This window comes from Phaenicophaeus curvirostris, chromosome Z, assembly GCF_032191515.1.
Source record: "Phaenicophaeus curvirostris isolate KB17595 chromosome Z, BPBGC_Pcur_1.0, whole genome shotgun sequence".
Classification (NCBI taxonomy): domain Eukaryota; kingdom Metazoa; phylum Chordata; class Aves; order Cuculiformes; family Cuculidae; genus Phaenicophaeus; species Phaenicophaeus curvirostris.
The window spans coordinates 54,786,027-54,804,800 of NC_091431.1; the positions used below are offsets into that span (position 1 = coordinate 54,786,027).

At 36.0% G+C, this 18,774-nt stretch overlaps 1 protein-coding gene across 3 annotated transcripts in view; it reads right to left on the bottom strand.

Annotated features, from left to right (window-relative positions):
• The window catches only part of IPO11 (importin 11), an 87,756-nt gene that overhangs the window by 56,063 nt on the left and 12,919 nt on the right, over nt 1-18,774 (bottom strand). For all 3 annotated transcript variants that reach the window (XM_069881120.1, XM_069881121.1, XM_069881122.1), the window contains exons 5-14: nt 18,327-18,427; nt 11,657-11,729; nt 8,260-8,463; nt 6,871-7,003; nt 5,914-5,972; nt 4,928-4,976; nt 3,159-3,229; nt 1,613-1,805; nt 959-1,111; nt 646-689 (exon numbers count right to left, since the gene is read on the bottom strand). In XM_069881120.1, the coding sequence (XP_069737221.1) occupies nt 646-689; nt 959-1,111; nt 1,613-1,805; nt 3,159-3,229; nt 4,928-4,976; nt 5,914-5,972; nt 6,871-7,003; nt 8,260-8,463; nt 11,657-11,729; nt 18,327-18,427 (1,080 nt within the window). The remainder of the gene's footprint in view (nt 1-645; nt 690-958; nt 1,112-1,612; nt 1,806-3,158; nt 3,230-4,927; nt 4,977-5,913; nt 5,973-6,870; nt 7,004-8,259; nt 8,464-11,656; nt 11,730-18,326; nt 18,428-18,774) is intronic.

Below are 18,774 nucleotides of genomic sequence, written 5' to 3' on the forward strand. Positions count from 1 at the left end.
CGGATCTGTGGAGTGGAACAGATAATGTTGAGGGGCCAGTGACTACACCATAGGTTGGTCACAGTTTTTATTTTGGATTAGCTCTCACTGAGTCATCTGGACTGAATACCCATTTGCACTTGGAGCATACTAGAAGCACAGGATGGTGGGTTTTAGTTTTAAAATCAAAGTAACCCAGCAAATAAACTTTGAGATCTCCCTGCAAAGCAAACAGCAGCAATAATGGAGAGATTCACTACAAATGCATGGTTTTGATCTGAACTAAAATGCTAATAGAGATGCATCTCCCAATTTCTTCATTCACCACATCTACTAACAAAGTCATGTGTTAATATCAATTACCAGTTTAAAGAGACACCTGCTGGATTTAATAACCAGATACTACACACCACAAATGCTGAAGCAAACTCCATTTACTGCCCTCCTAGAACATGAAGTGAATAGTTTCCAGTGCATTTCAGGATGTTTGAACATTGATAAATGAACAAAGTTAAGTTATACCAATGGTAACAAAATTCCTCTTCAGATTTTTTTTTTTAAAGCACAAGATTATCTTTCTACTAAATATCATCCGTCTTGGTTACAAGACTATCTAGAAATGTAACAGAGATATTGAATGGTTTTCTTTCAAAATGAAACACTCACTCTGAGACTGTACTTCCAAGAATCTCCTCCTGTCTCTTCTACAGCTATTATTTCACAAATAAAAAAAGGAAAAATTATTATTTCAAACATGGTTCAAAAAAGGTTTAGTAATTAGATATTTTAATATCATAGGCTACTAAGAAATCTCTTATCAGGAAAACAATCTCTAGAGGGAATACCTGTCCATGCAATAAGACTGCAGAAAACAAAACAGCCAGTACTGCAGTGAGCCATTTGTGGAGTCAATGCGGACATGAAACTCTTATATAAATATCTAAATAAACAGCAACCAACTACACAACATACTACTTACTGAAGCCTTCTGGGTCCTCTTCCCACATAATTAATTCTTCCTTCGTCAGTAGGAAATAGTGAGTGACTAATCTCCTACATATTTCCATTAGTGTCGAATAAGTGAAAAATGCAGTCTTTATTTTATGTGCTTCAAGAGTTTCAGGACTGCTATCTGAAATAAAACATAGAAATTTCACAATTACAATTAAGTGGCTTAATGGTAGTCTAGTAAAATTAGGAAGATATCAACAGATGAGAAATTCTTGTTCTCAGATAAAAAAAAAGAAAAACTGAGCACAGTGTATCCGTACTACTTAATTACAGCGAACATCCCATCTTATCAAACATTTTTTGAAAAGGAAAAAATGCATCAAACTATTTGATAAAAGTAAACCAAATTCCATATCTCAGTAATTTTTAAAAATGAAAACCAGAACAATCGATACAGAAAATGCTCCTTATGGATTTAAAATTACTTTAGCAACTCAAGGTCTATATATATTAAAATTTTATCAATATAAGAATTATCAGTAGAGAGACAGAAGCACACATTACTAATTAATAAAGCATTAAGTTTATAAAAAGAATATCTTACAGGAGGTTTAGTATAGGGAACAACAAGAAAAATGTTTCTCAAAACATAAAAAATGTTTTTAATTAATAGCAGCAGTACCTCCAACATTTTTGGATGGCTTGTAAGCATAATTTTTTACAATCATCTTGATGAGATTCATGCACTGTACAATAAACCGCTCAAATACTATTCCTTCACCAGCCTCTGTGAAAACATAGGTTACAGCAAACTCCAATGACCTCTGAATCAAAGGGGTGAACGAAAAAGGATGTTGATCGAGGAAGTCCAAAAGCTAAAAGTTATGGAAGTAGAAAAGCAAGAAAGAGAAATCAAGTGATGTTTTGTGCAAATCTTCCATTAAGTGCTTTCACAGCTATCAAAAACACATGCCTACCCATATAAAATTAAAGAAAACAAAACTGAATCTAGAGAGGATTTTAGGAAGAGATCAATACCAATGGTTAATGAAGTATTACTTTGCCCTGAAATTCTTGACTTACATTCAAAATTACATTTTTTTTTTTAAGTTCAAGGAGCAATATTCATTTTCAACTACACCAGGTTAGTAACTACATGGTATATAAAACCTGCCAGCCATACTTAAAACTGAACATTTTAGAAGATAATTCATCCATATTAGAAAAGAAGAAGTATGACAGAAACTATTTCTTATTTTTTTTCTCCTTTTCCACTGCATTTGCTTCTTGAGGTGAGCTTTTCCAACCAGTGGTCTAGAACGCACTGGTCAATTCCTTTAATCTCCTTTACTGCTGCAAAAAATGTCTAAACCTAAATTCTTCCATCTGAATTTCTACAGGTGGTGGATTATCTATTAATAAAGTTTTTTTTTCCTCTTCAGGTCTAACAAATAAGATGCATGCATCAAATACTCTGCTTGTTACTTCAAAGTAAGAAGTACCATGACAAAAACTAAGAATGCTGTGTCAGAGCACCTTCAGCTCAATTTCCGTGAAGCCAGTACCTGCCTCCCATTTCTAATAGTCAGTCTGAATATTTAAATAAGATCCATAGCCTCAAAATAGAATCTGAAAACAATGGGAAGTCTGTAGGTTTTGCACTTTTTTAAAACTGAGAGAGTGACAATGCTAAAATTACCTTCTAATAATATATGCAATTAATGGTTGCATAGAATTAGCCAACAACTCCAAATGTATTATACCACACAAAAGTCACAGAGGGTAAGAGTGTTTTGTTAATTTTCTCCCCATAAACTGAAAGTGGTCAGTTATTCAACAGAACTAACAGGGCCTTAGAAATAGCAGTTTAAGTACTTATGAAAAGTTTTTATCTTCTTTATTCATCAATGCTGACATTAATGTTCTAACAAACCTTTCAGAATTCTATTTTGAGCAAAATCCTAGCTAAATACTTAAAAAATGCATTTAGTTTTGTTGAGCTAAGGAAACGCATTCTTCACGCTTGCAATTTATGTTAGCATCAGTAAACAGACACCCTTTTCTTTAGAAAAAATCCAAAAACATATTTCATAACAAAGAAGCTACTATACCTTCCATTTCTTTAAAAGATTTGAAATCTATTGGTTTTAAGAAATGTACATATCTGAGTGGGGATTGCCCCTTCAGAATGGCAAACTATTCAGTGACTGAACAGAGAATTTACTTACCACTTTAGTGAACAGAATTATAGTCTTTTCTAGACGACCTCTGCATACGTTTTCTGCTCTTATACTTCTACCTGGTAAATTAGATATTTAATAACTATCATTTTTTCAGATTTTCTTTTTCCTTCTGGATAGCTAAGTTTTAAAAAATCATCACTTGAGAACAACTTGCTTTATCTATAGTTCAGGGATCATGGCAGCCAGAAAAAATTCATACAGCAGAATAAATTCATAGTCATATTCAAGGTGATGAATGCTAGCGGGGAGGGGGCAGTTGAAAATCTTTAACCATCTCTCTCAGCTGCAGTGAAACTCACTGTCACTGATCAGAACAAAACAATCAGGACATTGTTACAGAAAACTCAGTAATAAAAGAAAGTTAAAACAGTGCAAGCAAACGCTACCAAAGACAAGATGTAGAGAAGCATTGAAGAGATGAAAAAGCCCTTTTATTAAACTATGATATATCCTTACCACATAATAATTTGTGCTTTTCTAGAAATTCCTCCTTAAAAAACCCAATTGATTAAGGACACTGGAAAACACTCAGAATTAACAAAAAAACAGATAAATCTTTTATAAAAATAAGAAAGAGAAACAGGCCATAATGAAGGTATGCTGGCAAAAGCCATTATATAATACATGTAAACATGTAGCTTGTAAGGTAGTCATGTCTGCTTCTGCAAAACAACTAACTAATTAGAAGGTGGAAATCGGAGGGTTCAGCTTAGTTCTTATCTTAGCACATTCAAATGCCACAGCCTATGTGTTCTAAGGGATTACAATATCCCTCAAGTTTCAGGATGGGATGGCCTTCAATTCAGCCTATTAAAGCAAGGGAACCATCTTACCAAAAATGAAAGAAGGGCCAGAAAATGTATGACTGGTATAGTAGAAGGGGCAAACAGTTGCATGCAAAGAAGCCTGCATCTTACAAGCACAAAAAAAGGTGTTTCATTTTGGCGTCGGAGACAGCTTCCACTTTTTCTGGAAACAAGGATCAGAGCCCAGATCAGCCCCTTTCACTTAAGTACAGGCTCCTGAGCCAAGTACCTTCAGTTACATCAGAAAATTCTTTCCACTCAGTTTAGACATCTATCCTCACAAAAAGTGTAGTTGAACCCTAAAAGAATGACCTGACAGGCTTCAAATGAATGAATGTCTTGCACCAGAGGTCTACTACAAGTGTACAAATCAAAAATGAGAGTGAATTCAGATGCAACTTTGCTGATTATCTCCTTTTTGCATGCTTCAGATCACTTCCCTCCAAAAGCACTGATATCTGCCAGTTAGCTTATATTTCTGCTGACTGTTTTAACCTGTGGTTGCCTGTCTCAGACTACTGCTCGTCCAGTTTTCAAGTACATATAGGTGACTGTAGCGTTCATTTCCATGTGACAGTTATGAAAACACATAGAAAAGTTCAATAAGAACAGGAAAACTCCCCCAAAGAAGAAAACTCAAGATGATCTGGGTTTTAGTATCTCCTGCATACTTTAAAATTAATACTTCGTCAATTCATGGCTTAAGATTTTTCTTTTTAATTAGCATTATCACTTCAATTATAATTTTGGGGGGGATTTTAGTCTGTTGATATAAAGACATTTTTATAGAAGTCTTTTCTGATTGTTTCAGCAGCATTTAAACTAATAGCTCTGCATGTATAGAAAACAAATCTCACACCGAAATGATGATGCGCTAAACTGTATTATGCTTTCATCCAGCTTATAATATTTAATGACCAATTCAAGGAAAAATATTCAGATACTTACTACACTCCAGAAACTGTTTTAGCCGTTCAAACACTGCATGTAGAAAACCCTGAAAAACATAAAATTATGTGTCTTTTAAAGATTAAGCTTATTTTGCACTGTATTATGACAAGAAAGTTGAGTCAAACTGATGTCAGTTCAGGTGTGTTACTAGTTCAAACATCACCTTAACACTTTTAATTGAAATAACTGACTATCTTGGACAAGCAATTTCCTTATGAAACAATAATTAGCTAGCTAGCAGACTGTATAGATGATCCAAACTGACCTTATTAGTACCACATAAACATGATACCATCTCTAGTAGAAGGAAGTGTAAGTAAACATAGACATATGCTTTACAATCTGCTTATCCAGTTCTTCCGTGTTCTCAGCCTCCTAGACTAGAACGTAGGTAGGTCATGGGTACACAATTCCTCCAGCAACGCAGGTAGTGTTGGGGGTTAAAGGAGATGCTTTGGTTTTTTCCTTCTCCCCTTCTGATCCCTCTAGTCCCCTGACGCACTGCATACCACAGGCTTTCATCTCAGAAAAATTCCACTAACAGAATTTGAGATGAGAAATACGGCATTAATCATCAAATGAAAACACCCTCTTCAAATGATGGGGGACAATACATATGACACCTTCCATCAGGCAACAGGTGTGTCACTATCACGTGACATGTAAACTGGAACAGGTACTGTCACTGTTTAGCCCCAGCCCAGCTAATTTCAGCAGCTAAAACCATGCAGTTGGATTCTCAAATCTGCTCCCCCTTATCCCAGGGAAAGGGATTTGGGGCTTTTTTTAAACAGCACACCATTGGTGTTACAACATTTACAATCTAGCTAGGATCTGACAGTTTGACCACTTTGAGAATATGTTGTTTGATCTTTTACATAACCATTATGTTTCATTCAACAATTTTTAAACATAGCTCTAACACCTGAAATCACCACAAAAGATTTCTAATCTTGATGTAGAAACAGATATGTGTCACTTACCATCACCTCTACATTCCAGTGAGGTTCTACAAATCCATGGACTGTCAGTTTACGAAGCACTAGGAAACAAAAAACAGTAACTTATGTAACTTCTTCCAGCCCTTGTTCCAAAAGTTTTCAGATCATGACAATTACACTTGGTAAGCCTTTCTCTCAATTTTCCATATCAAAAACAAATTTAATTTTGAGCCTTTGGATGCCTCAGTCATACCTAATGTGAACCTAATCCTGATAAAATTATTTTAAAATTCAGTATAATATGTGTAAAATAATGAAGAGAATGCCAAGAATTACTGAATAAGGGAAAAATTCTGCAAAAGCTGTTATATACTCAACCTCTGAAAGGATCTGAGCAGGGTAAGGGTCAAGTACAGTCAACCAAGGCCCATAATCTACTCAGGTTTATCACTGCCAGTAACTCAGAGAGGCCTCATGGTGCACCTTCTTAAACAATTTAAGACTGATATCAACTACATCGCAAGCACTGTACACAAACATACCAATTCATCAAAGCAGCCAAGTACAGTAAGGACTGTATTAATCCCACTGATTTAATACTTGAGCATCAATCTTTAAATTTAAACTGACTACTAAGGCTACCTCTTCACTGAACAGAAGGCAAACTTAGCTTCCTCAGTTACATGCTTAAAGACAGACAGATGCAAGCCTAAATTACGAGAGAAGCAAAAAAGCATTGCCCACTTTCTAGCATTTAACTTCTCTCAACACGCATACCACAATGCTATACACTAAGAAACAAGCATACCTTCTCCCCCTTCTGTATAAACAATCCTTCTGCCTTGCTAAAAGTACAGATAAAATAAAGCAAGATTACCAGTTTTCCCAATGGGCATGTCCTTGTCAGAGAACATTAACACTTGACCAAAGACTTCTTAACCATTCACTGTGAAGGAACTTATTTGAATCCTTATATTTAACATCATTCTACATTATTACCTTTCAATGACAACAAGGTTCTTTCCAGTGAATTTGTGGCTGCAGCTTCATCCCCTGCACAAATTTGTTGTAGGAATGTATCAGTGTGATGATTCCACAAGGAACATGCAAAGCTATAAATACCTGACGCAAGCTGGAAAAGGAAGAAAGACCAACAATATATTTGTTTTCCAGAAAAATATCTCGTCTTAGTTTGAAGAAGTTACAATAGACTGACCTGCTTCCCTGACTACATAGTCTACAACTCTCCCACTTTAGAGATAAGTAGATAGGCCTCCTCTCTTATCTAATTTTAGTTAAGTACAGCCATGGGTCACTAACACAGTATGAGGCTTCAAAAAACTACAATCTCTCCTCACCGCCTCCTCTCCCACAAGATTTGATTTATCTTACAACACAGCTAATACCTGAATCAGCTTACTCTGGGACACAGTTAGCAGTCACATGACTATCACTACTAACAACATCACTAACAATGTCTACACTTAAATTTTATTTTGTTGATAGTTCCAAACTCTGGCTTTTTCCCTCTAATTACTTAAAATATAGAACGACAAATAGTTTCTAACTAGTCAGCACTGAACAGATCTCAGACTTAATCCCCACTACAGTTTCCAAACACTGCATAGCTGATAAAGCTATCTAAAGTACAAACAGACGATAAAGAATTTCTTGTTCAGCTGTGGTAGCACTTGACAATTTCATAGTTAAGAAACTGCACTTAGTCTGCTACACCTTACATCAGCAGAATCAAAAGTACATATGACCTTTATGTTTGGTTCCTTTGACTGGGTAAAGATGAGACAGTAGAAACTTGGCAATTATTCAGTGACGTGTCTGTGAAGTTGTAAAAACACATCATTGGATAATTATCAATAGTTTCAACCTATTCAGGTTTTGGGGGTTCACTTTGGATACATGGGGGGCGTCTCAACTAGAATAGACTAATACTAACCACAACAGCAACAGCAGCAGCAACAGTAACAACCCTGAGTTAAAAATAATAAAAAAAAATAACCCCAAATCCTATACTTCGGATTTGCATCATATCATTTGCATCATATCATAGTACCACATTATTTAAATTTTATCAATAACTACTTTATTAAAATTGAGGGGGACAGAACTACAAAAACACACACTATGCATTTTTACATTTGAAGTTATAATAATTTGCATTACTGCAGGACATAAAGACCTAGACTTGGGGCTAGGCTGCCTTAAATTCACCCAGTCAGTAAAACAGGCAATGGAGCACTTCTGTTTTGATGGCAGACTTCATTGATTTCAGTATCAACCTGTCTGCCATTAATGCAGTAACAGGTAACTATGGGAAGCAGCAACCATGTAAATTTTGCTTACTCTACAATACTGCATTGCTTTACTTACATCATAGAAAAGTTTCCTATCAGCAGCAAGCCGTTTGGATGCCAGGGTCTTTGTAACATGATAAAAGGTAAGCAGAGCTCTGTGTTGTCGAAGATCATCCTGGACCTTCACAGATTCTAGAAGAGTGGGTATGAGTTCTGGCCACTGCCTTGGGCAGTCCACTCTGGCAACTTTAGCAATCAGTACAGAGATCTGAGTCGCTATCTGCAAAAAAAGCAAAACACAACATAGATACCACAAAGTCAAAGATCGCTTAGAAAATGTACAATGCAAAAATTAATGGCCAAATAAAATCTGAATTAAAAGAAACTCTAGTATACTAATTACTTGATTTCTGTGGGTTTTCTGTAACTATTTTTAAGTCTGCTGAAGGCATACAAACGTGGAGGAAAAAAATGTCTTCCATTCTATGTTTATCACAAGTATAAATAAAAAGTGCTAAGCTTGCTGCCTTATTTAAATTTTACATGAAGATCACTAAATCTACTAGTTCTAGAAATCACATAAACTAAGAATGATTATTTCTGAGCCACTTTTTACTTAGCGGTCTCTTGAATTGCTTTCTACTAACAATCACAGAGTGCTGAACACACATTACCCTTATTTCTGCTATACTTGAGTTCTACCTTTTAGACAGAGATGTTCCCTACCTCCAGGCACATGTGCCTGTAAGCTGTTGCCTTACTCCACTGGCTGAAGGTGAAATTTCCATTTGTTCCAGAGCTTCACACCACAAGCCAGAGGCACCTACACTATCCCCACCATATGACTTTGGTTGCCAAATCCCACGCATCTCAGTCTTGCCAGCAACTGGCACCTACTCCCTGCAGAATGTACATACAATGAACAGAGCAAGATTACACAGGACAGGTATGCGATTTGATCAGAAGACAGGACAGACTGTAGTGCTTAGGTGCAAAGTTTGTTCAGACATAGGTACTGACCAGCCACGGTTTACATAATTGGCCTTTTTTTATACCCTTTCTGTCTAATGCCAGTTTTGCTGCTCTACAAGTCCCTTCCCTTATTCCTTAATAAATTTCATATAGTCCCACATAACCCAATCTCAAATATCCAAAACCTCTATGTTCTGCTTTCCCCATCCTTGTTCTGTTTGCATTGAAATGGTCCTTGATGAACCTTAATGAACCAGACAGTCTCAGGTTCAACATACTCTTGCAAATACCACACTTCCAGCTTAGGGAAGAAGCCACTTCCCTATGGTATCAAATGGAATCCGAGTAACTTAAGAAGGTATAGCCATGCCCTAGTTTACTGCTTCCTTAGCTGTTTCATCTGACGCTTGACTACCTCACAAAACTTTCTACAATACTGAATCCTACCCCCTTGTAGAGGGAGAAGAATTGCTTTAGAAAATTGACATCAAGGCTTGCAAGGAAGAACCGGAAGTCTTATTTATTTTCAGATCAAGTGATACTGAATAGTAGATGAGAGTAAATAAACTCTTTTCTTTATGTGATGCAAAAAATAACCTCTCCAGGGAGTACTTCTTTCTTGAGAACTGGCTTTCTAAAAGAAAAAAAAATTGTCATACATTTGTTTGTCATGCATTTCATGGCAAATTTTGTTCTTCTGTTCTCTCTATATGGTAAATATCTTCAGAGGGCACAGAAATTATGCTCCCAACACGTTACATTCTGCTTTTCTTCTCCCCCTCCCCTGGAAGTGAGCTTCTATCATCACGTCTCAATACTATCTCCGATTCTTATATTTTCAGTTGTTTCTTTCTTTTAATATATACCAGGGTCATAATTTTTCTGCCTTCAATGATGCAAAATGCAAAAAGGGATAGCAACTGTGTTATGAAGTATCTGCAACTGGAAAAGAGCACTCATCAGGAAGAAGAGATATCAAAATTCAGGCATATTAAGCAGATTGGGGACTAAATGAAAGACACCTCTGAAAGGAAAAAAAGATACCTACAATACATATTGGGGAACAGGGGAGAAGAGTGAAGATGGGCTCTGTAACATACTTCATTATCACAACTGTTTGGGCAATCACTTAGGAGCAAGCTGCTGGCATAAAACAAAACAAAATACTCCACATCTTAAACTACATCTCAAAAATATCATAAGGACACACAAAAATATATAAAGCTGTTTAAAATGTGAGTTTAGAAGGTTCCAGTCTTAGCCTGCAACTATAGTCTCAGAACTGCAGAATTCGTCATCAGCAGTGGAATTCACAGCTATAAAACATATTGTACTATTGTCTTATAAAATTGATTAAATACTAACGGAGGTATAAAAAAACTACTAAACAAAAGTGCGAATTGTTTTGCAGACAATGCAGTTAACATTAAATTTTTAGAAACATGAATACCATGCAACCACTTCAAAGCTGAGTATTTGACAAATTTTTACTACCTAGCGTTACACTTTATGGTCGAACATGACATATAACATAGCTCTTTTTAGTTGAAATGAAGAAACAAGTAATATTGGTCCTATTTTAAACATTGCAACTTTAACTACATTACAAATATACCTTCTATATCTACCTGCATTTTAATAAAAAACTGCACTTCAAATAGAAACTTTAAATTCTAGTCAAAATGTTCATTGCACAGAAGTCTTCTACAAAATTTAAATTATCCTTATTTTCACACATTGCTGTAATCCAATATATAACATTAATCCCATCAGGGAATATTGAAAAGTTGAAACAGAACTGTCCGCAGAATGGAAATTTGTTTGCTGTACCTTTTCTTTTTAAGCTTTATCTTGTGCAAACAATTTCTGTATTTTCTTGAAAAAAGTTCTTTAAGATCTAGCAGAATCTCATAATTACATGACAAAGACTAAGCTGGCAGAAGGAAGACTGATTCATCTAGCATATGCATATTCTGAGCCCCTAACATTAGCTCTACAATCAGTTTAATAATAGATCTTTATTCTAATCAAAACAGTAGTTTAAAATTAGTTACTTTATGTAAGACAAGATACAGTTTTATTCAATATAATATGTGCGCTTTATCAAGCCAATTTAAATTCATTAATGCAGTGATTAGACATGTGACAGTAATATTGCTTAGGGGAGTTTATGCAGCAGCATTCTCAACAGCTCATTCCTACTACACCACCACCACACTTCTCTGATCTGACTCCCAGTATAGCCATACAAGGAACAAATACAGCTGAAAAAAGAACAATCATGCAGAGAAACTGCCATGCAACAAAAAACAAACCACAGAGACAAAACATTTAATTATGATCTATAGAAAAAGAGCTTACTTAAAGATCTGACTGAAAGGCAACCTGTAAATCATAATTCGCCAACTTTAATAGTACTGTTATTAAAGAGAGAAACCAAATTATATACAAATACAAGAAGCATTTCCTCAGAGAGTATTATTTAATCATCCATCACTAACCTGATTCACTGGCTCATTAAAGTTGGTGATAAGTCCAGCACGCAATGTAATTTTTTCTTCTTCAGAAAGAGCACTGTTAGGATATATTAATTAGAATATTACTTAATTTTCACTAAAATCCATGTATTAATTCATACTTAGAATTATTTTCTCACTATTACTACACATAGAAATTAAACAACCATTTCCATTTACGCATCTGTGTTTGACTGGACAAAACTTACTTCTATACACCATTTTCTTGAAACTAATGCATTTAACTGCAAAACTATCAAGAAAGTATTGCTTGCTTTTCCATTATCTCAAATATATTTAAAAACAGAGAGAAAAGTGAATTATGCAAATACTTATGAAGCCTTTTAACCAAAGGATTTGATGTGACTTTTGTAAACCAAAACAGCAAAAGTGAAAGTTGACGAAGTAAGGTACCTAGATATATTATGAAAATAAGTGAAAAGTCTACAAACCATAAACTGATTGTTATTAGACAGGTATTACCACACCAATTGACGAATGAAGCAATCATGGTGACAGATGACCTTTTTTTTTTTTTTTTTAATAATCCTTTTCTAATGACTAACCAGCAGGTCGCATAGCCACACTTAAAAATATAGATCTCTTGAAAATTATATCTCTGAGACACAACCTTCAAAAATGCAAGTGAAGTTTTATGCTAACTTTACACTTCCTTTTAAGTGACCTCTATCAGTTTAAGAAGTTATAAGTTACAAAATAACATCACTCCTGTACTTCTTCAGACTTTATATGGCCCATGTAATTTTTTTTGCAAGTTTCAGGCACAAAACTAAAGAAGCTGCTCTTAAAATTCCTTTGTTGGTATTTGTAGATTATACTACCAGAAAAAAAAAGAAAAAACAAACAAAAAAACCACACACACAACCCTTTAATTTACTGACAACACCTAGAATGATGTTTCCTGTACATAAAAAGGCTTAAATTATCACTCAAAGTTGTGTAGATGAAAACTGTTTCACCTAACATCGCAATAATGTAAAAACATGCATGCAATCATCAAAACTCAATGAAATGTAGCAGCTGGAAAAGAAGATTAAACACCAACACAACCCCTTCCTGTTTTCTGACCGCAGGCACAGACACTAACCTATCACTTTTACACAGCAAGATTCGGAACAATTTCTAACGCTCCCTAAAACACAGCTTTCACATGACTAAACACTCATCTCAAAATAATTAAAAGGTAGGATATTATGTAAGATCAAGCATTTGCAAAAACATTCTAATTTTCACTTATTTTCCTCTCCGTATAACACAAGTACTCACTATTTCCTAAATCAAAGAGCTATCACTCCAAGTACAGAACACAAGGCAGGGGCAATTTACTGTTTCACTGGTGACTCAGAACTGCACACTAAGTCTTAGTTTCAAAGGTAACTTGTAACATTCAGGGATTCCTTTTAAATTACTTTTTATCAAGGCTTTATTAAGCTATTTCTATATAAATTATGCTTGAAAACATTTTGGGTCAAGTTTACAAAGCAATATCGCAATAGCAGAATGTTTTTCTACAGAGCACTATTTCATTTATTAACCTAAGCCACTAGATGATATTTCAAGGAAATAAATTTCTGCAGTCCCTTTTTTTAAAATACAATTATGCATTATTTAATTTCACACACATAGGCATACAGTAAGTGGTTTCTAAAGCTTGCAAGCTACTATTAACACAATTAAGAAATCTAATGTCAATTAAATGTAGCTTGTACCTAACTCATTTTCAGGGACAACAGAAAAACTGGTTTGTAAAGAAAAAAACTGTTCCATTATACTATCTCATTTACCTTGTTTGTGAGCTCATGAGGCCCCTAGCCTTAATTATATTTTCATAACTATATTAATCATATCATATGCATATTCCAAGAGCAGCAAGCATTCAGTTTGTTACTTAATACAAATAAAAATGTTGTAATTAAGCTTTTTCCATTACAAACAAAACAAAGGAAGGAAAAGAAAAAACTCATGAGCATTAACACCTCAAATACAGAAGCTTATGATAAACAAAGCTTCCAAAGTGTAATGAAAAAAGCCTTAAGCAATCAACACAGATGCAAGTGGTACACTGCATGATGTGCTCTTAACTGTTCACCAGAGGATGGAGAAATTTTCCACGTAGCTAGTACAACACTGGCATCTGCTGGAGACTGGTTGCTCCACTACGTGCTCACTCCCCGCAGCAGTCATAGACATAACCACAGACAGCAGTACCTTTATCCTTCTTTAATGTACTGCAAGGCCCTCAACTCAATAGAAACCTTACAGGCAGGCTAGAAGTCAGGAAGAACATGGATCATTCAACAAGTTATTTCAAGAATTACACCAAATAAAAAATTAAAACGTGTTCTTCTAGAGATGAACTTCTAAATATTTATGTTTTAGTCTTTTACAGTTTGCAATTTCAAAATTTCTGATCTTTTCTGTGTTTGTGGTATGGGGACATGTGATACTCAACTATTTAAAAATTGAAGTCTTTTTAAAAAGCCTACTATTTCATAAACCAGAAATCAAAATCTGAAGAGATATTTACAGTTAACTTTCAGAGAAATATTTCTTAAATCCATGTTTTTATTAAAGTTGCCAACACAGTAATGAAATCTGAGAACCAAGTCCACAAAAGACAGCATTAAACTAAAATTACCTGTTAAATCACAAAAACCATGTTCAAGAACAAGAATGAATAACACGAATTTAAGAAAACCTATTTCTAAAGAAACCAAAACAACCTGCAAAATCATAAAGTAAGACCATTTTTTCAGAAGGCTGATGACAACAAAACCCAGGCCAAACTATGCCTAGAAAGAGGCTATGATAACCCTAGGCTCTTCATGGCAATCTGGAAAGCTGCCTGAGAAAGCACAAGGGAGAAAGTTCATAGACCCTTCTCTAAATTCCCTCACACTGGAAAACATTAAGTCCAAAGCAGGTGGAAAATAAGTAGCATGAGTAGGACAGTCAGCATCTGTGAACATGTGCAAAAAGCGTATTTCAGAAGGCTCACTTTTCGTTAAAAAAAAAGCTGTCTGTATTCACACTTCCGTAGCTGAGTACTTCAGCAGAACGAAACACTCAATTACATCACCCAAAGAATCAATGATCTGAGTGTTTTCTTGCTTTGAAGTCGTAACATTTAAGAAACCAGCAGAAGGGTAAAGCCAGTATTGTTTGATTCAATTGAAACTAACTTCAGCACACTTGTACAAGAGAAGCATTGAACATTTCTAATAAGTTCTCAGAGACTGAAAGTTCTCTATAAATACTAAAGACAGATTGTTCTAAAAGAAACTATCTTAAGCACCAATTTACTACAGAATTAAGGCAATATGAACATACTACCTCTGCCAGTAAAAAACTTCCTCCAGTTCTCAATCCGTCAAACTACCCGACTAGTTACAAGATTTAGTAAAAAGCTGAAATCAGTCCTTTCCTTAGAGAGGCAGCAGAAACCAGTCACCTCCAAATCCTACATCTGTTCTACCAAATAGGCTGGGTAGATCAAATCAAGCTTTGCTGTGCCACCATGGATGGACACATGACAGTAGCTGATGTGACAGATGAGGTGAAAGATGAGAATTTTGCAAGGAAAACAAAAAAGCTTCTTGTACAATGAAACCTTCAAAAATCAAGGTATCCAAAACACAACTTGTTCACAAAACGACTAATTGAGCAATCACATACTAAAAGCAGCAATTCTCAAAATGTCCTCAACATACTCTGCTAAGAGGAAGGAGATCTGGGCGAGTGCAAAGTACCAACAAGATGTCACATATGAGAAATTTAGAAAGAAAATTAGAAATAGATAAGAAATCAGACACGAAGGGGAAATTTCACATATATGCTTACCACATGGAATCTTATACAGCAGCCAATATTTTTTAACATTTATTTTATACATCAATTGTGTTAAATTTTAAATAGAAAAAATAGAAATGGGGAAAAACTGGACTTAAACTGTAAATTTTATATAGGTTTACGCCATGGAATCTTTAATAAAAGACAGTAATTTTTTTCTTATCACATTATGTTTGCAACAGGAAAAGTATATTGAAACATGATTACTCAATTTTTACCCCCATTCAAATAGTACAATTGTAGTCCTTAATTCTGCAGGAAGTGAACCATACTTTTTTTCACTAGAAGCGCCACTAATATATCCTTAAAAACATTAACAAATTGGAACAATATATTTTAGTTGCTTCTAATAATGGTTGCCAGTAAAGTAAGCAGCATTACCTCATCACTTAAACCAGAAATGTTACAGATGCATGCCAATTTTCATGCAAAATATGGTATTTTTCTCTTGCACAAGAGAATCAGAACTTTGGAATTAACCACTAATCCACATATACAAAAACTCTACTTCTTCACATAATAGTACTATACTAAAATATCCTAGAGATGCAGAACTTCATCACTTTTTTCTCTTTTAGTGGATCTTCAGAAAAGCTTATAACATAAGGAAAAATAAGTTAAACTCTCTCAAACAAAGATTACAATGAAAATCATGCCATACTTTCTGAACTAGCTCAAATTAGATTTATGATCCATAAAGACTGGACCTAGAATTTCAATTTACACCCACACAACCTGACAGCAATGTCCCACCTACACGTATTCCTAGCATTTAAGAGACCAACTGAACACTTCCAGGTCTTTCTTAGTTCTTGAAAACAGTGAAGGAAAATCGAAGCTCTTTAAAATTACTTCTACTTTTTAAGCGAAAAAGAATAAACTTCACATAAAACAGAGAAATACATTGTTCTGCAGGTATCACAAGCTATAATGGCACTGTTTGTAACTTTTAAGTAAATTATTTGGTCCACAAGAACACTGGTTAGATTTCTAGCTTGTTTGGAGAATTTTTGTCATGCATTCTCAGAAGTCATATCAGAACAAGAGAAAATGAAGACTGGAACTTGGAATCATGACTGCTACCTCCTCCTTCTCATGTACATATTCAATATGAATTATTAAGAAGCATAAATAAAACATCTCTTTAATAACCCTTCCAAGACCTCCTACCTTTCACACACACAACTATCAGAAAGTCCAAGTGTTAATGTTATAAAGCTTACCATGTCACTGCAAAATCTGATTTCTATGAAACAGGCTTCTGACTAAGCTTGTACAAGTAAAACATGAACAGAGTTGTTAAGAGATACTATGAAAACAGACTGGTTCACCAGTGATTCCTCGTGTTTAAACATTTTATCACTTGCATCGTGAATTCTAAAGTAAGTTGACAGCCAAGGAATTTGCTGGTTTCCAGTCTGGCAGGTGTAACCTGATCTCCTACAACTAGGTCACACGGTGACCTGCTTAACTGATAAGGGAAAGGCTGTAGATATAGTGCACTTGGATTTCAGTAAAGCCTTTAACAGTGTTTCTCACAGCATTCTGCTCAAGAAACTGGCTGCCACTGGCCTGGACAGGCACACACTCTGCTGAGTAAAAGATTGGCCTGATGGGCAGGCCCAAAGAGTGGTGGTAAATGGAATTAAATCCAGTTGGAGGCCAATAACAAGTGGTGTTCCCCAGGGCTCAGTGTTGGGTCCAGTTCTGTTCAAAACCTTTATTAATCACAGAATCACTAGGTTGGAGAAGACCTCCAGGATCATTGAATCCAACCATTCCTATCAACCACTAAACCATGTCCCTTAGCACCTCATCCCCCGGTCTTTTAAATACCCCCAGGGATGGTGACTCAGCCACCTCCCTGGGCAGCCTCTGCCAGTGTCCAATGACTCCTTCTGTGAAAAATTTTTTTCTGATGTCCAGCCTAATGATCTGGATGAGGAGATTGAATGCAGCCTTAGTGCGTTCACAGGTGACACTAAGCTGGGAGGAAGTGTTGATCTGCTGGAGGGTAGGGAGGTTCTACAGAGTGATCTGAACAGGCTGTATCAGTGGGCTGAGGCCAGTGGGATGAGGTTTGAGAAGGCCAAGCACAGAATCCTGCACTTTGGACAAAACAATCCCATGCAGTGCTACAGGCTTGGGGAAATGTTGCTGGAAAGCTGCTGGCAGAGAAGGACCTGGGAGTGTTGACTGACAGCCGGCTGAACATGAGCCAGCAGTGCGCTCAGGTGGCCAAGAAGGCCAATAGCATCTTGGCTTGTATCAGAAACTGCGTGCCCAGCAGGACCAGGGAAGTGATTCTGCCCCTGTATTCAGTACTGGCGAGGCTGCACCTTGAATACTATGTTCAGTTTTGGGCCCCTCACTACAAGAAAGACATTGATGTGCTGGAGCGTGTGCAAAGAAGAACAAGAAAGCTGGTGAAAGGGCTAGAGAACAAGTCTTGTGAGGAGGGGCTGAGGGAACTCAGGCCGTTTAGCCTGGAGAAGAGAAGACCTATCACTGTCTACAGCTACCTGAAAGGAGGCTGTAAAGAGTTGGGTGTTGGTCTCCTCTCCCTTGACGGCAGGACAAGAGGGAGTGGCCTCAAGTTGCACCAGGAGAGGTAGAGATTGGATGTTACGACATAGTTACGAAAAAGAAGTGCTTAGGGATGTGAGTAAGTAGTGGACAGGTACGGTTGGAACTGGTGATCTCAAAGGTCTTTTCCAACCTAGTGATTCTACAGTTCTGTGAAAACCTGCTGTAGAAGGTTAAGTGGAAGAAAATCAGAACTTACTGTGGTGCAACCCGTCTCCAGTAGCGATCAATTCCATTTTTGAAGTACAGCACAGCTAACCATCTTACATTCACATCCAGGGAATGATTTGTAAAGATATTCTATTTTAAGAAAAGATTAAGTTAAAAACCATTCAACACACCACAGACAGGATAGAAACTGTATGAACACATGCACTGGTGTATGTATAACTACACACCTCTGTATGGACAAGAGCAGATACACAAAATGCATTAGTCAGCATCTGACAGACAAGTGAAAACAATGTGTTAAATACAATTTTTAAACATTACAAAACTGCTTAGGACTAGCCCTAGTACTTGATTTCTAAAACATAAACAAACATACAGGGCAAATGTATTTCTATCTGCATCTGGCTGAGCAGGGAATAAAATTTTAATAATTAGTAGCACCAGTCAGTTATTACACTCTTTAATGACACGGCTGC